Source organism: Rana temporaria, chromosome 2 (genome assembly GCF_905171775.1).
Source record: "Rana temporaria chromosome 2, aRanTem1.1, whole genome shotgun sequence".
In the NCBI taxonomy this organism is placed as follows: domain Eukaryota; kingdom Metazoa; phylum Chordata; class Amphibia; order Anura; family Ranidae; genus Rana; species Rana temporaria.
The window spans coordinates 229,969,825-229,995,727 of record NC_053490.1 but is presented as its reverse complement, the minus strand read 5'-3'; the positions used below and the strand labels follow the sequence as shown (position 1 = coordinate 229,995,727).

The following is a 25,903-nucleotide window of genomic DNA, read 5'->3' as shown; positions in this document are numbered from 1 at the left end:
ACCCCAAGGCAGAAGCAACGTACAGTGGGCAGTCTGGAAGCAGTTAAAGTAGTTGTAAATCCTGACGTATTCCCGATGAAGTGGCCAGCCTCAGATGATGCACAGAGATGAAGCAAATCCTCCTACATAAGTTATATGTATGTTTTATCTAAGCCGTCTTTCCCCTACAGCCATTCAAAGTGCAGAATTTACACAAAATTTCTCAGCTCTGAAAAGCAGGGGGCGGAGAGCTGAAGTTGCGTCAGTGAGGAGAGTTCTTAGAGCGGATTGGACAAAAGTGACACACGCCCCCTACACACAGGAACAGAGCCGAGGCTGTCCATCATACCGTGCCCTCCCCTGTCATAATTTTTCTCTTGGTGTCAGAAGTGAAACAAGGTAGCAGAGAAATGGCACGTAGTGCTCTGGATTGAGACAAGCACATGATATAGAGGGATATGCTTTGTTCATATCACGTCTAAAGTTTACAACCACTTTCAGTTGAACCCAAGCCAGAGAGGTTGGAATTTTCTATCCATTTTTGTTGATTTTGATAAGAATTTCCCTCATTTTCTTTCTTTGTTGCTCTCAGATTCTGTTCACTTCCTGTCCTAGTGACCACATTGGAGTTATATGGTGGACCTCTTCAAGGGGGCACGGGCAGCAATAAATGCTGTTGGGGTTCTGTTTCCTACTCTGTTCACAACTTAGGAACAAAATTTTGGCTGGAGATGTTAAGATGCTGAATGATAAATTGTCTTTCCCGTATTTTACAATCTCTCTTCTATTTGATTTTACGCTTTGACTTGCATGAATAATGAAGGGATCGTACTTGTTATGGACAGAACAGACAGTTCTCATTTCAGATTTCCATATGTGAGGCGTACTGTTGACTATGAGCTGTAGGCACTGATGCTGTAATGCTGACCATTGACATTGCTTGGCCAGTCCTGGCCTCATGCCTAGTGAAGCAATTAAAACTTTTTGCTTTGCCAAAACATGGGGGATGTTCTCAGGAAATGGGATTACCTCATAGAATCCATGAGATGTTTCTTAAGCAGTCCAGTATAGGCAAAGTACATGGGCCTGACTGTGACAAATGCTCTTCTTTCTTTCAAATGAGGTCACTTGACGAGCACGTCCTTTATAGGCGGAGGATCCGTACTATTTTTGTATGCTTATTGAGGGTTACAGAGCTATTCCCCTTATCTTGTAACTATTTTTTCACGTAAACGTAAATTTTGCCCTACAACTAATCTATAGAGTTGCTTATTATACATGTTTTTTTAAATGGCACCAATTCCCTTAATAATATCAGCCCTTGTTTTAGCCGGCCCTCCTTCTGTGAATGTGTTAAATTTTCAACCAGGAACACAGGCAGCACTGAGCAAGTCGCTGGGCCATTATTAACTTGTTTCTATGGTGACGGCTGCTCACAAGCCCGAGGACAAAAATGTTTTTTATTCTGCTGTGTTGAACAAAGGGGTTCTGGTGATGCTTTGGACAAAATGGTCTTTGAAAGCAAGAGACATTGATGTGTTTGTACTATGTCGTTTTATATTCAGGGTTATTTTCAGATTCAGTATGCCGTCAAGCTTAAGGAAAAAATGAATAATTACATTTTTAATTTACGTTTCTCTGTGCATTTTTTATTTTTTGGTTTACTTATTATTTGGTACTATATTTTATTTTATTTTATTTATATTTTTTTATTTCTTTTTTTGATCAAAATGGACATTTGTAAATGGCCCAAGACAACATTATTCTGAGGTAGAAATCCAGAGTTTATAAACAATACAGTAGCACATTATTTTTCTCTACTACAAAATTGTCTATGGCAGTAGTAGACCATGGAGGCCTGTGTAAGGATGCAAGTCTATGTTGTGTTCTTTCAGTTAAATGACATTGTACAATTTTATAGTGCCAAGTAAAGGCTCTTAAATGTGTTTTGTATTGTGAAATCTGAAAAAAAGCTCCTAGTATTAAGGATTGGATGCCATAATATGTATTGGACACAGATTTCAGTTGCAAAGCTTTGCCAATAAGTTAAGCGAAGATACTTAAACCATGTACTGAGTTAGATTTAAAAAATAAATAATAAAAAATGCTTGTTGTGATAATGTTTGTTTCAATCTAACAGAGTAGTATAAGCTTGTTGCAATGATGAATGTAAACCCATAGTTAGATCGTTTAAGATATCATTTTAGACAGGGGCCAGTTAACCCCTGCTGGATTGCCCCCTGCATATATACTGCGGCAGGGCGGCCCGTCTGCACAACATCACATACGCGATTTTGTGCACGGCGTATAGGGGGGCGCGCGTGACACTCCCGCTGTGATCGCACAGTGGGTCCGGCCGCTGTAACCTCATGATCGTTCAGAAGATGGATAAGCAGCGCTCTGCCTATGTAAACAAGGCAGACCGCTGATCTGCCAGGGATCAAAAGAGCGATCTTGTATTTCAACTTGCGGATCTCTTTTCCTCCAGTGCATCCATCCCCCACACAGTGAGGCTACTTTCACACCAAAGGCTTTTTTCGGGCGTTTTTACTGCTAAAAACAGCGCTTGTAAAGTGCCTGAAAACCGCCTCCCATGCCACCCCAGTGTGAAAGCCCTGAGTGCTTACACAATGGGGTGGTGTGCTTGCAGGATGCGAAAAGTCCTACAAGCAGCATTTTGGGGCGGTTTGAAATGCATGGGCAGCACTTCGGAAGTACCGCAACACGGCCGTTGGCAGGGGTTAAAAGTGCCCTGCTAGCAGCCGAAAAGCGGCGCTAAAACGAGGGGTGCGGCCCCAGTGTGAAGGTAGCCTTAGTACCTCCCCAGGGACACATTTAACCCTTTGATGGGCCCCTGGTGTTTACCCCTTCCCTGCCAGTGTCATTTATTCTGCAACAGTTCTTTTTTTTTTTTTTTTTTGGCACTGATCACTTTATTGGTGTCACTGGTCCCAAAAAAGTATCACTTGGTGTCCAATTTGTCCGCCGCTGTGTCACAGTACTAGTGAAAAAAAAGTCCCTAAATCTATCCCATAGTTTGTAGACGCTATACCTATGGCCTAAACTGATGAAGAAATTAGATTTTTAGATTTTATTGGGAATGTTTTTTATAGCAGAAAGTAGGAAAATTATATCTATCTCTATATCTATCTCGCTATCTCTCTATCTCTACATATATATAATTATATTTTATTCAATATTGTCAATCCTTTTTTGTATATAGTGCAAAAAAAAATCCACAGGTGATCAATCACCACCAAAAGAAAGCTCTATTTGTAGGGGAAGAAGGACATACTTTTTTTTTGGGTACAGCGTCGCACAACCACTCAATTGTCAGTTAAAGCAACGCAGTGTTGTATCGCAAAAAATGGCCTGGTCAGGAAGTGGGTGAAACCTTCCGTAGCTGAAGTGGTTAACCTACACCAGCATGTCTTTGGAGTGTGGGAGGAAACCAGAGTACTTGGAAGAAACCCATACAGGCACAGGAAGACCATGCTAACTGTAGGCAGGTAGTGCTGTTGTTGGGATACGAACCAACGACCCTAGTGCTGCCATACAGAAGTGCGTGCTAACCATTTGGCCACTGTGCGTGCCCATATGTTCGTACATGTCCCACCCAGTTGGGCTTTGCAATGAATAAAACCTGTGCAGTACATCTCTTCAATGCATTTACATTTCCAACATGTTTTATTCTTTTGAAAGGCTTCAAAATACCTGTTGATCTTCCAGAAATCATTCAGCCTCTGTAGCTTCTGTAGTGAGCGGACAACACAGTGCCTCTGCTGCACTGAAAACTCAAGAAGTGTTAGCTCTGCTCATTTCTTCTTGCCTAGACTACAAGGCTCCTCCCTTCCTTATGCTATGGTGCGGAGGAGAGAGGCATTTATTTCAGTAGGGGAGTACTCGGCAGAGCTGATGAGACTGCTTTGGGTTTTACTGCAGCAGAATCAGTGTTGTCAGCTAAGACAGGAAGTTAGGAGTTCACAGAATATTTGTCAGGATAAACGGGTCGATTTTGCTTTCAATGTTTTCAAAAGATAAGAAATTGGAAAATATGCTAGGCACATACTTTCACAATACAGTAAAACCTTGGTTTGTGAGCATAATTAGTTCTAGAAACATGCTTGTAATCCAAAGCACTTGTATATCAAAGCATTTTTTTTTTTACAGGGTATAGAAGAGAAGGGAGGCACCTCTAAGTGTAACAATAAGTTGCTACATGTAACCATATTGCTACACTTGGAGGCTCCTCTCTTTTTTTATACTCCGTTGTGACATGACGCTACTCTTCTATATCAAGACATCGCTTGTATATCAAGTCAAAACTTATTAAAACATTTTGCTTGTCTTGCAAAACGCTCTCAAACCAAGGTTTTACTGTAGTTATATATAAGCTTATATGTATTATATTCAAACTAATTCATATACAGAAATGCAGAAAAATCAGGAGGCAGTTTGACTAAGGTATGAGCAAGAAATTTATTTTATTCACCAGAAACCTATGATCAGATTTTTAGTTTGTGTACTAATTTTTATTTTTAAATCGGAATAAAATGCTTGTGTTTAAAAAAAAAAAAAAAATCCTGAATTTAATATGTATTTACTACTTCTATTACATAAGCTTCATATTAATATCTTTTTCTTAACGGCATGTATCTGAGTGGTGAGAATTGTAGCTCAAAGCAATATCTTTTCAAATTTAGTTTGACTGGAGTTTTCATGTGTCTTGGGAGGACAGTACTACTGCACTGCCACTGCAAGTAATGCCAAGTACATGCCTTACTTTTTTCGTTCAACCCCGCGGGCTAAATAAAAATTAAAAAACAGAAAAGAGCCATTGGCTGCCAACGCTGATCGGATGCTGGCTTTCCAACATTCTGGTTTGACAGAAGCCATCCAGACTGGTGTAAACAAGGGCTGCATGTCGGCCGAGTCCTGTTGAACCGGCCAATATTTCAACCGTTTGTACCAGGCTTAATGTGCCCCAAGCCTCTGTAAGCATAAGTTAGTTTGCTGATAAAGCACACTCATTGAACAAAATTATCCAGTTCTAAACTACCTAGGTGTGAACAAGCCCTTACCCGTTTCGTAAATCTGCCAGGATGGGATTGTATTGCTAGATGTATGATTTCCCGCCGCTCTAACACTGAACACCGAGCAACCAAACGCCATACATCGCTCGGTAATCGGAGCTCCCTGAGCAGAGAGCAGGTGACTGTCAGTCACTGGCTCACTGGAGTGCTGGGCTGTGAATGGGGCAGGGGAGAAGCCTGCCACGACTCGCTGAGAGGCTGAGCTGGTTGAGGGTTGTGGGCAGATCCTGACCATGTGGTCACAATCCTTCCCAAGCTTGCACCAGCTCTGTGACGTCAGGCGGCTGTCTACTGAAAAAGGGATTGTTCTGCACTCCTTTGATCCACAAGAGAAGTACAGCCAAACAAGCTTTGGCTGTTCTTCACCTTTTAAAGGCAATTTCTAGATGGGATATATCTTTACAGCATTACATTGTTAGTTGATTAGAAAACCTTTTTAGTACAAGATGCTAAGATTGTTCTTCATCCCAGTGACCTGTTTTGTTACCGTAATGTTCATCAGTGTTTCATGCAGAATTTTTAGGTTTTTAGCTGAGCATTTCCAACCCATAGCTAAACCTTACACCTCCTTCTCTGTAATACTAATGACATGAGGATCTTTGTTCTATGAGCGTTTGAATGCTCTATAATTTGGCAATCTAAACCCACTCATCTTTTTTTAGGCCTCTTACACCAAGACATTGTTTAATCTTGGCTTATAAACGCTAGCCTGTAGAACATCAGATTCAGCAAGCATATACAAAGTATTAACAAGTTTTAAGCAGCTTTCGTAAAGTTCTTAGAGACTCTATCGTGAAGAAAGAAGTCAAACAGCTGCACATACCTCAGCAGTCTAAAAAACGTTCCTACCTTGGTCGAGTGCCTGGGAATTTTGACACTTCTGGTTAGTGTTGGCGCTTGCCACCAAGCCCCACCCTTATACATTTGTATTGGCCAATTATTGTGATAAGCAGCCTTAATAGCCAGTAGGAATGTGCAGGAGGTAGAAGAGACTGGCAAGGCTCCTTTATTATAGGGCTTCTCACTGCCTATATTTACAGCGACTGCAGGAAAATGCTAATTCACACCACGGTTTTGCTGCGGTTTTTGCATTTTCCTGCGGCCAGCAGTCAAAACAATCCATGAACGCGAATCTTCTGCATTCAGGACAGAGGTTGAAACTCTCCTAAACATGGCGGCTCCTAAACTCAGGTGCTTAAAAAAAAAAAAAAAAAATGCTGCTGTAATTCAGGCGCCCAGCGTCCAAAAATGGGTCAGATGCCTGAATAGGGGGGTGGCTACAGCGGCCATGGTTGGATTCATGCAATGCATGAATCTATCTATTTTACATAGCGGGAGAGAGGGGTCGGTGCCTGTGCGCCCTTCCACTGACATCGACACAGGCTTTAAAGGATTTGAGTTTAGGAGCTTTTGTTTTGTTTTTTTGCCCAAGTTCCTAAACTCAAGTCTAGGAGCTGTGTGTACATGAATACTAAGGAAGACCAAGGATTCAAAAATGCTGCGAAGGGCCCCCAAATGCACTTTTCTCCAGCAAGAGTTTTATTTAAACAAGCTTCCTTTTGAGCCCAAGAGTTAAATATAGACCCCAAAGCTAGTGCTGGCTTTAGGTTTAAAAACAAATTCAGCAAATTTTTTAAAATTGAAACTTCTATAAAGCTACGGACACAACGCTCTTTAAGGTCGTTTTTTTTTTTATTTTATTTATTTTGAGCATTTTCACATTGAAGGGGAATTGTTCTTTAAAGGCTTTGAGAAATTTTGAATGGAGATCAGTTTTTTATTAACGGCTAATATAATATCCAAATTTGACTTTACATAGTTACATAGGTTGAAAAAAGACCAGCTCTAGTTTAGTTTAACCATAAAAATAAATAAAATAAAAAATATTGTACAATCCCATTTACCCAGTTCTATACCTACAGACTTTCAAGCTGAACTCCAGGATCCCGTACAATTTCTCCCCCCCCCCCCATCTCTCTTTGCCTAATTGCTTAAAAAGAAAAAATCATGGGACATAGTTGCATAGTAGGTGAGGTTAAAAAAAGACAAGTCCAACCTATGTGTTTTGATTATATGTCCGTATTACATTGTATATGTCTGTTGTGGTCGTTCAGGTGCTTATCTAATAGTTTCTTGAAACATCGATGCCCCCGCTGAGACCACTGACATCGTCAGAATTTTCACTTCAAAACATTTTACCAGAACGCTGGGGGCGAGGGGATCTGGATATATGGCACATGTGACATGTCAAATCCGATGTGGCAATCTGAAATTAATTTCCCATGATAGCATAAGAATTTACTGATGTGGTGGGTCACTGGTCATGTGGCCAAAGCTCAGGGCTATTCTTGCCAATCAATAACTTTGGACTGGTCATGCTCAGGTGCTGCAGCAATAGAACCATTTCTTCATGGGGTGAAAATAGTGGTGCCTGGTTGCATAAACTGGGATCAGCATGGAATAAGGGGCATGTTGGGGGGGGGGGGGGGAATAGCACATCATTATTTTTAAATGTACTGAAGCACCTTTTTTAATTTATATTAATCTAATCCTCCTGGCTGGAGTTCAGCTTTAATGTAGATTTGTAGTCTGCTTTACTTTAGGGACCCCCTTCCCTTACAGACAGGATTGTGTTTCTTTGGTGACAGAGGGCTCGATTCTTCATGATGCACTGTGCCAGCAAAATGGTGCAGGTTGGAGTTTAGGTCAGTTATGGAGCGCTGGCGGCTCATTAACATGAAAGACTGCCCTAATGCAGTGCAATAATAAAGCATGTAGGTGGGAAAGGGCCCTTTTTAAATCCCTTCAGAGCAACACTTGGATTGAAAGAGGAAAAGCCATCAGTATGAGCCACTCGAGTCTTTGCTTTTACAGTGCTGTAACTACAAAGGGTGGACATGTGCTTACAGGAGAGGAGAGGACAGAGATGACCTAAACCACTCCTGAACTTTCATTGTCCAGGCAATGGATACGGTACAAGAACATGAAATGAGTGTAACACTCTACTATAATAGTAGAGCAAGTGATTTCGGCTGAGAAAAATCAAATATTTTTGAATTGAAGACTGGTGTATGCATTTCAGTTGTGTCTGAAACAGTAGACACATCGGGCTGTTCGCTTTCTCCCCCAGCCCCCCCCCCCCCCAAGTATGCTGTATGCAAAATTGAGCGCTAGGCTGATAAACCAGTGAACTTGAAATGCGTGGTGCACTTAAAAGAGGTTGTGATGGGGTTACCATATGGTGCTAGTCACCAGGGACAGCTGTTGTGTCCTGGCTTTTATTATTCCATCCTGTCATACCACATCTTTTTAGCAAGGAAATGCAAGATTACATATCCCCCAAAGGGAGGCTTTCATGAAGATGTGTCATTTTACTACAAGATTCATTTTGCCTTGTGCATAATAAGATCTAGAAATATATTTTTGGCTACAGAGACTTGGTGTGTTGACACGTATGATGGCATATGCAGATTTGAAAAGAGAAAAGCTTGATTCCAGCCTGTAGAGTATCAGAATGATGCTTTAGAGTTGGAATGTCATGTATTCCAAACATGCAGGCTTTGCTTCATAACATCCTTATGAATACTGTATGTAATGGTAAGCACCTGGTTTTAGTTCAGTGCTCATCTTAACTTTTCATACTCATTTTCTTTGTGTTGTATGCCTTTTTTGGAAATTTGCTGGAGACTCATCTGATGAATGGACAGCACAGGCAATGAGTGATAACTTTTTTTTTTTCTGTGTAGTGCTGGACCCTGTTGCTGCGTCTTGTTTGACTCGGTGGGCAAAATATATACCAGGGGTCTCCAAACTTTTTTGAACAAAGGGCCGGTTTATTGTCCTTCAGACTTTAGGAAGGCCGGATTGTGGCCACCAGGAGTATAAATTGTCCTAGCATCAGTGGGAGTGAAAATCACCACATTTGGTATTGGGAAAGGGTTCATAGTGACCCATTGTTGATCTCCTAGGGAAAAATCGTGCCCTCTGTACTTCTTTCATTCCTCTTCTTGTGGGCGGGTTTTTGCAAATCTGCATGCAGTTAGGACATAAATGGTGATCAATGTTCGCTAAAGTAGATGTAAATGGGACAATCCTCCCCTGTCTCAGATTTCTACTGATTGTATGTATATTATTTTTACAAGCATTGTGACATGGGAGCACCATTGGCTATGCTTTTGATAGTGCTAAGGCAACATTTTGGAAATAGGCACGTATACGTGTCCTCAGCTTTACCCACAAGTAGTTGAATTATGTGACTGTGTGTGTGTGTGTGTGTGTGTGTGTGTGTATATACAGTAAAACCTTGGATTGCGAGCATAATTCGTTCCAGAAGCATGCTTGTAATCCAAAGCACTTGTATATCAAAGCAAATTTTCCCATAAGAAATAATGGAAAATCAAAGGATTCATTCCACAACCATTTAGTCATAGGTCTTTCAGTTTATAGTCCATAGAAAAAGATTATAGCAATGTAATAGGTTGTGTAACCATAAAATGTCCATCCACATATGGCAGCCTCCAGGGGATTTGAAGCAAAAACCAACAGGAGTATAAGGCTGCATTCACACCTTTTCCGTAGGCGATCTGCGTCGTTTTGTACCGCGGTTTTGTATAGGTCATTGTCGGCTATGGAAAACGCCGAAGCCGCCCGATACGCGCGCCAAAAAAGGGTCCGGGACTTGTTTCAGCTTTAAGCGTTCTGCGTTTCGGCGTTCGGCTTGGAGATGTGAACCATCTCCGTAGACAATGTTATTTTTCCCCTCCAGCGTATTGTAGCATCGCGCTTCAGGCGACAAAACGCCTAGGTGTGAATGCAGCCTAAAAGAGAAGAGAGGCACCTCCAAGTGAAGCAATATGGTTTCATTTAATGAAGGCACAACATTTAGCAACATGATTGAAGATTAAAAAAAGGCACATCTATGTATGCAGGCATCCTGGGTAAAGCTGTCCACATAAAGATTTTGCAAAAAAAAAAATCTTCTTGAAGAGCTTCACAGGGCAACGTACTATCCAACATTTCTGGGTGTGTCAGCATGTGTGACTCCTGTGTTTTGTAGTCTAGAACAAGGTTTTTCAAAACCAGTCCTCAGGTCGCCCCAACAGGTCATGTTTTCAGGATTTCCATCAGATGAAACAGCTGTGATAATTACCAAGACGGTGAAACTGATCAAATCACCTGTGCAAAATAATGGAAAGCCTGAAAACATGACCTGTTGGGGCGCCTTGAGGACTGGAGTTGAGAAACACTGGTGTAGAAGACACTTTTCAATGGATCCTGAAATGTTGGATAGTAGTGGCGCTGGAGCTGTTCAAAATAGGAGCGTTTCAACACACTGCCTGCCAGGAGCTAAATAGAAGCCACTTTGTTTATAAGGTATTATTGCTCATTTTCCACAAACTCCAAAGGGCCGCTTTAAAGCGGGGGTTCACCCTATTAAAAAAAAAAAAAAAATGTTTTTCCTCTAGCATAAAATGAGGCATAGTAGCGCGAGCTACAGTATGCCTGTATTTATTTTTTTAGCCTCGTACTCACTGTGCAATCGTATATTGAAGATTCCGACTCCCCGGGGGGAATGGGCGTTCCTATCCAGAGGGAAGGTGATTGACGGCCGGCTCTGGCACGTCACGCTTCTCCGGAAATAGCCGAAATAGGACTTGGCTCTTCACGGCGCCTGCGCATAGTCTGTGCGCAGGCGCCGTGAAGAGCCGAGACCTAGTCCGGCTGTCTTCGGGGAGCGTGACGTGCCAGAGCCGGCCGTCAATCACCTTCCCTCTGGATAGGAACGCCCATTCCCCGCGGGGAGTCTGAATCTTCAATATACGATTGCACAGGGAGTACGGGGCTAAAAAAATAAATACAGGCATACTGTAGCTCGCGCTACTATGCCTAATTTTATGCTAAAATGTTGTTATGGAGGGTGAACCACCGCTTTAACTTGCTATATTTAGCTGTAAATGGTAGTGTTTTTACCATCACCAGTGCTATGTAATACTGTCAATGTTGTTAATTCACAAAAATGATCACGCGGGTCACCTATACTTAGCCTGAGAATGAGAGATGCTTTAGGTAGTGATGAAAGCGGTAAAAAATAGGGCTTTCAGCAATGCATGAAGGATAGGAATCGGCACACCTAAACAATATCAAGGTTTGTGAAATAAAACTTTCAAGGAAAATTAACACTATTCCTTATATATTGCCGTATAAGCGCTGCGCAAACTGTTGGCGCTATATAAATCCTGTATAATAATGATTTACAGAACTCATCCATCCTAGGGAATTGAGCCTCATGCCTGCATGGTATTTCAATGCTGAATTAAGAGTTTAGAATTTCTGATCTCCTATAAATTGATAAATACATTTTAATTTAATTTTAAATGTGTTTTTTTTTTTTTTTTTTTCTAACTTCATAGAATTTGCTAACCTAATACAATGTAATTGGATGATTATCCCTATTGCAGATAAGTGCAACATTGCTACTGAGTTAAATTACATGCATCTGTTTGCTTTCATTCTGTATATTTCCCACTTCATTTTCTAGTTATTGTATTGAAAAAGCAATGATCTGGAAATGGGTAAAGTGGAGAGTGTTTGTTTGGGGGGGCTACTCCCATTGACTTTAGGATAATAGTACCCACAATGACTAGGTGAAAGCAAATGGAAAACTTGGTAATCAAATAAAATCAATCGCTAATTGGCTTAGGGACAGAGGAGGTGACTGCCTGGAATAGCTCCTAATGTGCAGTTGCTTCTCTGTTTATGTACAGATGCATGTTAATGCAGCTGAGCATTGTCTGATGCCAGACCCATTCGTAATTTAGACCGATGTTAGACACAATATTTTTTTTTATCACAGATTACATTTATAAAATGGCAATCCAGTCTGCTCTTCGGGCAATTTGACATATTACCTTTTGCACATCAGTTTTTTTTAAATGTACTACATGGTTTAAACAAATGTATTTTGAGTTCTTATAATTTGTACTGACATCCGCTGCAGAGATTTCATAAAATTTACAGCTACTTTACAAAGCCAGATTTTGATTCGTCAATTCCATAGAATTTGCTAACACATTTGAAATAAATGGGTTTACTAATTTTTGTAATATCTACTCATTTGACCCAGTTAAACCAGCCATAGTTGGGCACATGGATTCCACAGAGGAGAAATCAAGGAGATCTTTTCCTATCCTCACACCAACACCTTAAATGATGGGAGCCAATGCAGTACTTTTCAATCCTTTTTTATTTACTATAGAAGAATAAGCTATTGGGCCAACTCTTAGGAATGTTTTCTGACAAGTATCCATATTTGATAATATGCCACCATCTGTCTGAGATATTCATTATCATTCTATGGCACATAAGATACACCCCAAAATTTGAACTGGATAGCGTATAATAGAATTGTTTGCTTTTATTGAACAGTTTATGGGATATCTAGTTGGTAGCTTGGTTGAGTTGACCAGTCAGAATCTTGCAGCTTATGACTAGTTTACGTTTTTTTTTAAACTAATATAATTTTGAGAACATCCTGTTTTTTTGTCTTTTAGATTTATAGCTATAACTTGCGTCTGAAATCATGTGGCTTGGTTACATTTTTTACAGTTACATAAACGTTTTCCAGTTCTGAATTGTGAGCAGAATGTGAATACAGACAAAGAATGCTATCCATTGTCTGGGTTATCTGTAGTCTGCGGACGCACTGCATTATTTTATGAAGTGGCAAAGTATGGAGCTGTGACCCACTTATTTGTTATATAACGGAGACAGAATGTGGCAAACATGACCCTGGTCCTCCTTCTCAAACTGAAGCAATGAAACACAATGTAGCCTTTCAGAGGGTTCAGGTTATTAATAATTCAGAGATAACGATGCAATTTGTCATAAATACCTAAAACCGATTTTGTGCCCTTTTCTAGACACCAGATGGCCAAGTAAAGCCCATATTAAATCAGGGTATCAACACAAGGCAGAATATCTAAGCTGGAGGTTTTTGAAGACCATGGATCAGTTTAAGCCATATTTTCTCTGTGTGAGACTTGTACATCATTTTAGACTTTCTTTGTCTACAAAGGTCCATTCTGTAATTCTTATAAGCTCACTTTGTGTGATCACAGGGTCTGGTAGTAGTGTGTTTTATCTCGTGTTCACTTTCCATACAGACTCTGAGTTGTACTTGCGATCTCCATGTTGTCAGGAAAACTTATAGCTATACATTTTTTGTTCATTTTGATTTATGTGCATCTGTTTACTTTCCGCATAATGCATTTTTTTTTGTTAAATTTTTTTAATCACAAATATTTCTATATTTTCCTGTTTTGTGCAAAGGATCTGCGCAGGGCGGTCCTAAACTTTCTCTTCTTGGGTCCCCCCACCGGCGCTCCGGGCCCCTCCTCTGTCCAGTGCCCCCATGGGAAGTGGCTTTCCATGGGGGGGCACTTGTGCGTGCTTGCTCCCAAGCCCCACTGCTGCGTCAATTCACAGTACAGAATCTCAATATATATAAAATAATATGCAAAGTGGTTGGAGAATGTCAGAGTGTGAAAGATGTTTTTATTACAAATTATGTAAGAAGACTGCCGTTCCTTTTTTTAAGTTAAAAACATACTTACGTTTGCATTACGTCCACTCCTGCTTTAAATTTATTAGAAATTTAATTTACTGCCATTTAATGTTTATGTATGAATATTTCTTTTGCACATTGTTCATGGAGGTTATATGAACACGACCTCCCTTTTCACTGTCTGAGCTGGACCACATCTGTCACTGGCTGGTCCAGTAGCTTAACACCCCCCTCTCACTCTTTCCCCTTCATTCATCTCCTGCATTAAATCCTCTATTGTCAGCTGTGAATGTAGATCTGGTTTGGTCATATTTACCCATTGTTCAATTTAGACCTTTTCATGTCACACATTGTACCTCCAGCATTTGTCTATACTAGTTCACTTGCTTCTCAGCTTTATTGTATGTGGACTTTTATAACATTTTATGTTTATCAAGAACTCCCTGGAGTATGTCATTATGACAAAAGTAATCCCAAAAGTATTTTATAAGAAGCATTCTCTAAATGTTTTTAAACTATACAAAGTCTACCTATTATTTTTAAATGATGATAATATACCTACTAGAGAGTATTTTAAATCATATTTATTATTTTCAGAACCTTGCAAATTGTATTCTAATGTAGCAAGATCCCAGGCCTCCTTTTATTCAAATAAAAGTCTCCAGAGACAGCTGACATCCTTCTGTATAGAGTGGGTTGCAAGGCATAGTGGGTGTAATGCAAAGTAGATTAATGGGTGGCAGACACTTCTTGAATGCAAAGAGATTTATTTTCTCTTGAACAGAACTTTGAGAGAGGCGGGTTTAGGGCCAGGACACCCTTAGGTAGTTGCAATGTCAATTAGCAGACTCTGACTTCTACAGGAAGACAGCCATGCAGGGAAAAGCATCCATCAAGACACCACATCTGCATTTGTAGGAGCACTGTCCCCTATGGCAATAGTCTTTAAAACCGTTTTTAACACAGGTTGTAACAAACTCCTTTTACTTTTATACAGTCACTTCTTGTAGACTCTCAGTTCACTGAGCTCACAGTCCCTCTCACTAGACTTGCTGATTCACTGCCACTGAATCCCGTGAGCTATTCTAATCTTCTTACTTTAGTATAACAAGTTCTTGTATAGTAGGTGAGGTTGAAAAGTCCAAGTCCAACCTATATGTGTGATTATGTGTCAATATTACATTGTATATACCTGTATGTTGCGGTCGTTCAGGTGCTTATCTAATAGTTTTTTGAAACTATCGATTCTCCCTGCTGAGACCACCGCCTGTGGGAAGGGAGTTCCACATCCTTTTCGCTCTTACAGTAAAGAACCCTCTACGTAGCTTAAGGTTAAACCTCTTTTTTTTAATGAGTGGCCACGTGTCTTGTTAAACTTCCGTCCGCTAAAAAGTTTTATCCCTATTGTGGGCTCACCAGTACGGTATTTGTAAATTGAAACCATATCCCCTTTCAAGCGTCTGTTCTCCACAGAGAATAAGTTCAGTGCTCGCAACCTTTCCTCATAACTAATATCCTCCAGACCCTTTATTAGCTTTGTTGCCCTTTGTACTCTCTCCATTTCCAGTACATCCTTTCTGAGGACTGGTGCCCAGAACTGGACAGCACACTCTAGGTACAGCCAGACCAAAGTCTTGTAGAGCAGGAGAATTATCGTTTCATCTCTGGAGTTAATCCCCTTTTTAATGCATGCCAATATTATGTTTGCTTAGCAGCAGCTTGGCATTGTTGAGCCTGTCTACTGGGACCCCCAGGTCCTTTTCCGTCCTAGATTCCCCCAGAGGTATGTGATATTGTGGCAACATGAAATCGAATTAAAATTAAAATGTTAATGTCAAAAAGTTATCCTATAAGGTGAGTGTAGTGTGTTTTGGGTGCAGTTTCCACTTTAAAATCCCTTGGATGGTGTCCCGGTGCTGGCTGGTTCTGCGAGGCCCTTCTCTAATGTACAAAAAAGATATACGTGTGGGAGTGTCACGTTTTACAGTGTGAAAATCACAGTAGAATTCCCAGTGCTGGCGGATTATGCTCAGGGCCCTCTAGGTAGAATATTAATGCTAGGCTGCACCATGTTTTTCGTTGTCTGACACAACCTCTTGTATAATGAATGCCGATTAAGCTGTGTGTATGTCCTGCTGAAACCTCGGGATGTCTGTTCGTTAGATTTATGCGGTGACAAGTGAAACTGACTGACTTTACATAAACGCAAATAAACAATTAAAAGTGAGCACTTGTTAGGCATATCTGCTGTATTTTTTAAGCGATTGTTTCCCGTTCCCAACATTGCATTCTTTGTCTCTCTATGAATTGACCTAGATTCTGGTTAGCAGAGTAGACGGCTTGCAGCTGGAGCACTGCGGGAAACAATGGCTGCTGTATGCACTTGTAGTCAGCGCTATCACTAATTGGGGTGCGGTCTTTTGTTTGCAGGTTGCTTTGAGTGCTGCATTAAGTGCTTGGGAGGAGTTCCATATGCTTCTCTGGTGGCCACCATTCTGTGCTTCTCTGGAGTAGCTCTCTTCTGTGGCTGTGGTCATGTGGCCCTCACTGGAACGGTAAACATCCTGGAGCAACACTTTTCCTCGAACCCTAATGACCATGCCATTCTGACTGAAGTGTAAGTATGGACACCAAACACTGTAGACATCAATCCAGTAACGACATATGTAGTTTGCATGTGTATATTTTATATCCTATTGAATTATCTGCAGCTAGAAATGTAAAGCCTCACAATTTGTTTTGTTTAAAGTAATACTAAACGCACACTGTTTAATTTTACATTCTCTTCTATTTCTGTATATGGATGATGGTGCTTGAAATTTTTTAATAAAAAAACAAACATCCAAGTACCTTTTTCTTAATCGATATACAGCTGTCACATGACCCAGTTCTTTCCCAGCCTCTCTGCAAACCTAAGCAGGAGGAGCTTCTAATCTCCTGCTGGTCATATGTTTAAAATAAAAAAAAAGAGAATACAGAGTATAAATATCAAACAGTTTTTTTTATTTGTCCTACAAATATATATTTGAAAATAAATCTTTAATATTTTTTGGCAATAACATGGTGTGGGGCGGATTTCTGTTAGTCACGGACTGTCATGCCCCTCCAGCTAGCCTCTTTTATAGAATAAGAGGGAGGTGAAGCCTCCATCACTCTACATGTATCATCCTGCCCCCATTGTGTTTAGCTGGTAAGTGGGCATGGAGGAGGGAGGGAGAGGGCTGTCATGGGATGTATACTAGCACATTATGCAATTGTCTTTCCAGGGAATTTTTTTTTACTGCAGTAGTTTACAACCGCTTTAACATCCCCAGGTCTTCATGCAGTTCCATTCTCACTGACTATAATGGCGAAATCTCCACTAAATTGCACTAAAAATCCCCAATTGTGAATGGCTTTATAAGATCCTGCTGATCTTTCTGGGTGGCATCTGTCTTGCCACAGTGGAGGTTCAGAGGCGGATATGAAATTTCCATTTGTGGAGGAATAGTCATTTTAACAAGTACGACTAACAACATTTAAAATGTCCTTCCAAGGACCGAATCACTTGTGTGTTTTTTTTTACGAATGATGGGTAATAGTTGAAGGTGGAAACCTGAAAGGGCAGTGTTCAAATATTGTTTAAAGGCTGTTGGTAAATATCTGTAGATTAAAAATTCTTTGTATTGCAGAATCCAGTTAATGCAGTATGTCATCTATGGAATTGCTTCTTTCTTCTTCCTGTATGGAATCATCCTGTTGGCAGAGGGTTTCTACACCACCAGTGCAGTAAAGGAAATGCACAGCGAATTTAAAACTACTGCCTGTGGACGATGCATCAGTGGAATGGTGAGAGCTTTGATTGCTAATACACTGCCTTGAGTAATCACGCAGCAACATATAGCAACCAGATGGGATTCGTCTTTTATTGATCTGACTTTAAAGGGGAGTTCCACCCACAATTTCACTTTTTAAATATAAATACCCCTGTAATACACAAGCTTAATGTATTCTAGTAAAGTTAGTCTGTAAACTAAGGTCCGTTTTGTTAGGTTGTTACAGCATTTAGATAGTTTATAATCTAGAAATAGACCATGGCCATCTTAAGCGTGGGCATCATGAAGCCAGACTGTATGACTTCCTGGATTTCAGCTTTGCATATCTCGCACATGCTCAGTGCACAAGCAATGTAATAGGTTTCAGTCAGGTTTGCAAGGACTACTGGGAAACATGATGCCTATCCCAGAAACCCTTGCAAATGGCCTAGGCAAATAAGGAGGAGGAAGTAATGAAGGACTACAAAATAAAGGTATTTACAAGCAACAAATTAAATAAAAATTGTCCATTCTGAACACTATGAGATTAGAGCATGCAGCACAGACAAACATAAAAAAAATGGGTGGAACCCCACTTTAACAAAAAAATCTTGTTTCTAAAAGTCTTTGTACTTTGCAATTTAGCCTAGCCCTTTTTGTTTTTATATGCATTAGGGCCTGTGTCAATGACGGCCATTTGAGATGCTTCTGAGATCATTCAGAACTCATTGACTGATCTATTGGATCTGCAGTTGACCTCTTTTTGACCTGTTGTGACCCAAACTAAATTTAAAGCTGCTGCTCAAGACTCCACCAGGTCCTCTTATGTTGCAACCGCTTGGAGTGCAGACTCATTCCCCTCTGCCCGTGGAGCTTAGTCATGACCCGTGACTAAGCTCCGTGGGTGGAGTAAAACACATTGGGGGTGTGGCTTGGTTAGAGCCTGGGCTGAGGCTGTCGTACACCACCTTACAAGGTTTTGCAGAGATGTGCGACTGCCATGACCTTTAACGTTTCCTCTTTCTGACCTGCATTTGACCTACTTAAAGCAGATTTTCCATTCCTATAAACTTGTATTGGAAAGCAAAACCCATATGACCAAAAGCTTGCTGACACAGATCCTAAAGCTGTCTGTGCTACATTGAAAAGATTTACCCTCAGTTCTTGCATGGTCACTAGGACAGAAAGTGATCAGTATCTTTTAAAGAACACTGCAATAAAGGCTTTTTAGCAAGGGGAACGAATAAGAATCTCTGCAATTTCTGTTGCCATCTATGCACCAATAGGAGAGATTTGGCTTACTAATTTGTGGTTAGTATGAAATAGTGTGGAGAAAGCTCCTCAATAAGGAAGCCAAAATGTTGTAACCCTAACATAATGTGTATATGGATGGTGTTCAACCAAGTTGCAATGGCTTCAGTAATTTCTGGGTCACTCGCCCAGAACAAGTATCCAGAGTAGCAGCTCTTTCCTGTTTTTTATAAGTCAGTGTTTATATGCAATAAAGCCAAATGGCAGCCAGCAGTTTCAGAAGCAGGTCAGCAATGGTTTACCTGATCTTTCCTGCAGTACAGGTTTTCTTTCAGCTCCTAGGCCCCCTTTCCTTCACAGATCTATGCTCACTTCAGTTTTATTGTGTACTTTAAAGAGATTCGCTTAACTATCCTCCAGAAGATTAAGAACAATACTACATGTAGATAGATGCTTGAGATCATCCATAGATTTCGGACTATACCTTGGCCAACTTTATAGCATTCCATTTGAATTTCAGAAGTGGTTAAGTGGCTATTCTTTCAGTTTGCTCATTTTTTATCTTTGTAGTAATGAAGGTACTCTATAAACAATTACCAGATGGTGTGGAGGAGTTGTGAACCTATGGGATGATGGTGTAAAGCATGGTGCTTAACCTTTTGAAGAGTGAGGGCTGCAAGTGACTTGGTAGCTGCCCACAAGCCACAAAGGGGTTTAACTGCCCCCAAAACCACAAATGGCAACTAGCCCTTACTGTCCTGAGCCCCCTATAAGGCTGCTTTCACACTGGTGTGCTGCGGTTTACCCAGACCAGTCTTGCAGGTGTTGAACTCCTGCATTCAGAAAGCACACCAAACCCACAGGTAATGGCAGTCTATGGCTCAGTGCTGGCTATGGAAATGCCGCTGTCCCAGGCAGAGTTCTTTTGGTATCGCTCCACCTGGGACAGGAGCTGGCACTATAGAGGAATGTGTGGCTCTGCTCATGCTTCCCGCTGGCTCCATCCCATAGACAGACGCTCTGGGATAGAGGGTCGACAACCTGCGATCTGGGCTTTCTTTAACCTCCATCCCAGGGCGGGAGGTCGTGGGCCACATCAGAGGGCCCGCTGGTTGGGCACCCCTGGTTTAAAGGAAATCTTTAACTCTGGTATTTTTCCTTATCCCATACACTGATGGACTTGTATTTCAGATATAGTACCTGCTTAAAACGTCCACCCTACAAACTGCTACAAATAGTGTATATGTATGATGAAATATACAAAGGCAAATGTATGTAATTATGAGAATGTACAAAGTTGTAAACAGACCAGCTGTTGTTCTGCTTATGAGAGTTTACACAACTGCACACTATAAGACAGATGCTAGAGCTTTACATTTCATGTAACCAAACCTTTTCCTTATCGGTTAGGCTAATACAGTAATTAATTTCATGTTTTTTTTTTTTTTTTCTCATCAGTTTGTGTTCCTGACATACATCCTGGGGGTGGCCTGGCTTGGAGTTTTTGGCTTCTCTGCCGTACCTGTTTTCATGTTCTACAACATGTGGTCATCTTGTGAAGTCCTCAAAGGGTTACCTGTAAACTTGACCACTTCAGCAGAGCAGATCTGTGTGGACATCCGGCAATATGGTACTTTTTTGTTTTACCTTTCACCTGCTATAGTACATCCTATTCAGAGAAGAGGAATTCCAGTATTAGGCAAATGATAAAGGATAGATGTGTTTTTATTTAGTGAAGACTTGACAATAGATCTGTAAACTGCATGCATTTGAAAATTTGTATTTCAGTGAACCGTTTTGAAAAGCCAATAGGCTCAATTAACAACACGTTAGCACAAGGATAAGACTCTCTAATTTAGTCATGTGACTGTAATTTTCAAATGCCATTGGACTTAAATAACATTCACCTTCATGAAATGGGGTATACTTATCTCTGTGTTAGCTTTGTGAATTGAGGCTGACGGCTGTAGAGTGGCATTGCGGAATGGTTGATGACTTGAAGACCCTGAACAGGCTTAGCTGCTGTTATTTACATGTGGCTGTTCACTTCTACATGGCAGTGCTAAATATTGAAATATTTTTTTTTTCTTTTCTGAAAATGGGATTGGGTTGTGACATGATCTTAGAGCTGCCAACATGTGTTCCACTACAGCAGGGTTATGCAATTAGCGGACCTCCAGCTGTTGCAAAACTACAAGTCCCATCATGCCTCTGGGTGTCATGTTTGTGGCTGTAAGAATCTTATGCCTCATGGGACTTGCAGTTCTGCAACAACTGGAGGTCTGCTAATTGCATATCCCTGCACTACAGTATAATGGATATCTGATTACTGTGAATGTTTACACCTGATGCCCGCTTTACTGTCAAAATTAGAGTATAAGCCACATACCTGTGCCTTGGAGTGACGAAGCCGCTTACTCCTTGGATCCAGAAGCTGTCATTGGGATATACTGTATATTGGCTATTGCCTCTGCTTTAAAGCTAGTATAGAGTCTGCCATTTGTAGGTGAATTGCTGAACATGTCATTATGCCAGGTTGTAGATAAACTGAACATTTTGTGTGGTTGCATCTAAAGGAACACAGATGGTCAGTGGGTGGGGGAGTGAAGACAGCATGCTGAGTTGTTTGCAGTGAATTCAGACGATTATCCTTCTTTTCTGTGCAGGTATCATTCCATGGAGTGCCTTGCCCGGTAAGGCTTGTGGATCAGCTTTGGAAAACATCTGCAATACCAATGAGGTATGAAAACAGAAATTCTGAATACAAATGTATCAATCCTTTTTTCTTATTGCAGACACATTTTATGCACTATATACATTGTGTTCCCTTATTTAATTTCAAAGACGGTATTCTAAAATCCGATATGGTTTGTGGCTTTATCTTATTGTTGCCTTTCCCTTTAAAACAGACGAGTGATCTCCGAGCCTTTGTAGAACATTTAAAAATTGTAGCATCAAAAGATTACTTAATAGGAGAAATGATCCTGCTCACTTAGATGGCTATAATTCAAAAAGGTGTCTGTATACAATAACTATAAAATGTTATGATTGCTATAGACAATCAATCTGTGTATGCACACTTTAACCACATGAGCACCGAAGTGCTCCGTCACGTTAACCAATAAAAAAAAAATATATATATTTTACCAGATGTCCATTTGAATTTGAAACTGTGGCAATATCTGGATTAGAATGTTATCAATATCCGTTCATTTTCAGAGGCCTACTGAAGAAATAATCTGAATTGAGTAACTCAAATGTAATTAGAAAATTGTGCACTTGATGTATACAAAACTGATAAACTGTTGATGCATGTTTAAAATGACTATTTTACAGTCTTGGGCCTGGTTCACAATGGTGTGACTTAGTATGTGACTTGTGACACACAGGGAATAATTTTTTCCTAAAAATGGAGAGTGCAAAATCTGGTGCAGCTCTGCATAGAAACCAATCGGCTTCCAGGTGTGTGTTGTCAAAACCTAATAGAAAAAGCGGAAGTTAGACGTTTTTTGGCTACCATATACAACTGCACCAGATTTTGCACTCTTCAGTTTTAGTAAATCAACCCCATAGTCTCATGACCAGTGAAAATAGCTTAGTGATACTAAAGTCAGTGGCAAAACTACCAGGGTCGCCGCAGTCACACTTGCGACCTGCACTGGGGTTCTGCCACTGGGGGGGGGCCCCAAGACCCGGCATCTCCCCCTGTACTGCTGGCTGGCAGCTAACTCTACAGTGGAGGGAGGTTGGCAGCTCTGGGATGTCCCCCGGGCTAGCCGTTTGCCACTGTATAAACTCAGGAAGTCAAGGGAAAGGGGCCTGCCGGCTCTGCCCCCTAGTTTCCCCCTCCGACTCCAGCTTCTGCTTCTCTAAGGTAAGCCCGGCACCTGAGCATACTGTGTCCTACTGTATCCATGCCCCTCTTATCACACTGCCCCCCCCCCCACCTATCACACCGACCCCCTTATCACACTGCCTCCCTCATCAGACTGTCCCCTCCTGTCACACTTCCCAGGTAAACTGGTCCTTTAACACTGCCCCCTCTTGTCACAGTATCCCCCTGTCATATTGCCCCCCTCTTATCACACTGCCCCCCTCTTTTCACAATGCTCCTCTTGTCACAATCCCCCTTCTGTGTCACTTCCCAGATACCCTTCCCTTGTCACACTGCTCCCCATCATACTGCCCCCTCTTGTCACGCTGCCCCCTTCTTGACACACTTCCCAGATAACCTTCCCCTGTCGCAAAGCCCCCATCTTGTCACACTGCCCCCCCCATCACGCTACCCCTTTTGTCACAGTACCCCCCCTCAATCATACTGCTTCCCAGTCACACTACCCCTTGTCATACTACCCCCTTCTTGTTGCACCCCCCTCTCTGTGTCCCCCCCCCCCTTCTGGCTCCTTCCTTTTCTGAATGGACACAGTGGGTTATCAGTATCGCACTCACTATGTCCATAACTGATGCATACTAACTGTTTACTTTTCTTCAGTTTGTGAATGAATAGGAAGCTCTGTATAGAGCTATTCCTGTCCGATCATTCTGTGCAACTGAGGATGCAGAGATGGAGATTGAGGGCACCTGCCAAGGTTAGGTGGCCCTTTATGGTTTCTTTCACTGGGCCCCTGAAGGTTCTAGTTATGCCTCTGACTAAAGCCTTTTTTTTTTTTTTTGCTTAAAAGTAACAAACCTTGTGCCGCAGCTGCGTGTGTCCATTTAGACACAGAGCTGAGGCATGGCCCTGCCCATATCTCTCCTCATTGGCTTACTGACTTTGACAGCAGCGGGGGCCAATGGTGCTTTTCTGCTGTCTCAGCCAATGAAGAGGGAGAGACCTGGACAGCCGAGTCTCTCGCTGGATCAAGATGGGGCTCAGGTGAGTGTTGGGGGTGGGAAGGGCGGGGGGCCGGGGGGCTTCAGCCACCTAACTCCTATTACAACATTTTTTGCTTCTTACTAAAAAAAAAAAAAAACATGGTATCCCTAAGCAGTTGTTTTTAGTAGAGTATTTGTGGGAATACAATATATATTTTTTTCTCTGCTAATAAGCAGAGAGGAAGCAGGACCTAAAAATGAAAAATATGTCCAAGTAAAGAAATCTGTGTGCGAAAGGAAAAACTCCCCCCCCCCACCATATGCGACCCTCATGCGACCCTGCCTTCCGACAATGTAGTGTTTGGGGCCTGAGCAGGCAGTAGTGAGCTCTGTCACATGGGTTAGGGATGTGCATTACAGTAATTCTAAAGTAGATTTTTGATGATACAAATTCTGGAAAGACCCATAAAGCATATTGAATACTCAAGCAACATATAAGCTCTAACAAAAGTTGCCCTGGCCAGAGAAGGCAACGGTTTGCTATATTTTGCATATGCATAGATTCTACAATGCGTTTGTGTATTATACCTGCATTATATGTGCTAAGCCTTTATTCATACACGTTTGTGGTTTCTTTTTTCCAGTTCTACATGTCCTATCATCTGTTCATTGTGGCCTGTGCTGGGGCAGGTGCTACTGTTATTGCATTGGTAAGTTTGCATTATAGATTACAATAAAAAAATGCATTTTTTGGACAAATGGATTAATTGTATTGCATGCTGAAAATCTATTGCAGATTTATAGCAGGCAGAGCTTGCGCTTGTTTACTGTCGTCTGTAGCATTGCTCTTCAACTTAAATGTACATTTGTATATCGATAATTTTAAATGCTTTGCACCTTATAAGGAACACGTTAGACCAGTGATGGTGAACCTTGGCACCCCAGATGTTTTGGAACTATATTTCCCATGATGCTCAACTACACTGCAGAGTGCATGAGCATTATGGGTAATGTAGTTCTAAAACATCTAGGGTGCCAGGGTTCACCATCACTGCTTTAAATGCACTGCAATAACATGACACCATAGAACATTTATAGAATGTCTACAATCAACCTGAAACTATAGCCAGCATCACAAATGTACTGCCATGCGGCCCTAAAGGCTGTAGCTTGAGCTAGTAATCTACAACTTCTAGGTATATATTCTTAAAGTGGAACTTTAGTCAGAAAAGTGCTGCTAGATCACTTCAGGCTGGCCACTCTTGCAGGTATAGCAATGTAAAAAACAAAAAAAAACATTAAAGTGTCTATACCAAGGGTCTCAAACTGGCGGGCCTCCAGCGAAACTACAAGTCCCATCTTGCCTCTGCCTGTGGGAGTCCTGCTTGTAACTGTCAGCCTTGCAATGCCTCATGGGACTCTTAGTTTTGCAACAGCTGGATAGCTGCCAGTTTGAGACCCCTGGTCTATACTATCTAAATCCAGTAATGCACTCACCCTACTCTGTAGATGCTCAGTTTTGCTATTTGTAGGCGCTGTGCCAAAAATCGGGGCCACTAGAGGCCAATCTGCTGACAGCCTAAAGATTTTATTGCTACTCTGGGCTTCACCAAAATGGCAGTCTCCAGCAAGAAGTAACAGGAGCAATACTGGAGGCAATATACAGCACACATTAATGTTGGTAGCATAAATAATAATGTGGAATGTATGTTCCTTGCTAAAGAACATTATTTCTGATCAAGTTGTTTTGGGTAAAGTTCCACTTTAATTTAAAATGTAGCTGAAGTCATAAAACCTCCACTTCCCTCCTCCCCCGTCCACACCACTCCACTTAGATCTTGTACAAATGGACTTCAGCTTTTATAAATACAATATGTACAGCATGATTTTTACAAAGCATATGCAAAAATTTCAGCCACCTTGAAGCCATTAAAACTCCTTTTGGCTCCAGTTAGGGAGTTTTAAAAATGCATCGTAATGGAAACAAGCTGTTGCTGTAAACCAGCTACTAGTATGTTTTAGCACTGCTTAAAAGTTGTTTAAAACTGCTGGTAGCTTGTCTAAGGTGACTGCCAGCACTCCAGTCTTAACATCCCTAAGGCTCGGTTCACACTGTGTGCATTCTGTTTGTGGGAATTAATGCAAATCATTTTGAATGGCGCCCCCACGTATCTCGGCCCACATCATGATTGCACCGCATGGTCGCATTTTTAAAAAGGTGCCTGCACCTTTTTTTGTGCATTTTATGCACAAGACTAAATGGGCTGCTGTGGTCAAGCAAACACGGGCCACACTAGTACCAACAGAGCCTAAAGTGAAGCTGAAGGGTGCTTTACATCGGTCAACAAAGCTGCTTGAAATTTACTTACAACTAGGCTCTTGATCAGGGTGAAATGCATCAACAGAGG

At 41.3% G+C, this 25,903-nt stretch overlaps 1 protein-coding gene across 6 annotated transcripts in view; it reads left to right on the top strand.

Annotated features, from left to right (window-relative positions):
- GPM6B (glycoprotein M6B) overlaps positions 1 to 25,903 on the top strand; it is a 166,199-nt gene that overhangs the window by 135,370 nt on the left and 4,926 nt on the right. For all 6 annotated transcript variants that reach the window (XM_040336537.1, XM_040336541.1, XM_040336536.1 and 3 more), the window contains 5 exons: positions 16,066 to 16,252; positions 17,307 to 17,463; positions 20,139 to 20,310; positions 21,347 to 21,420; positions 24,140 to 24,205. In XM_040336537.1, coding sequence (XP_040192471.1) covers positions 16,066 to 16,252; positions 17,307 to 17,463; positions 20,139 to 20,310; positions 21,347 to 21,420; positions 24,140 to 24,205 — 656 coding nt within the window. The remainder of the gene's footprint in view (positions 1 to 16,065; positions 16,253 to 17,306; positions 17,464 to 20,138; positions 20,311 to 21,346; positions 21,421 to 24,139; positions 24,206 to 25,903) is intronic.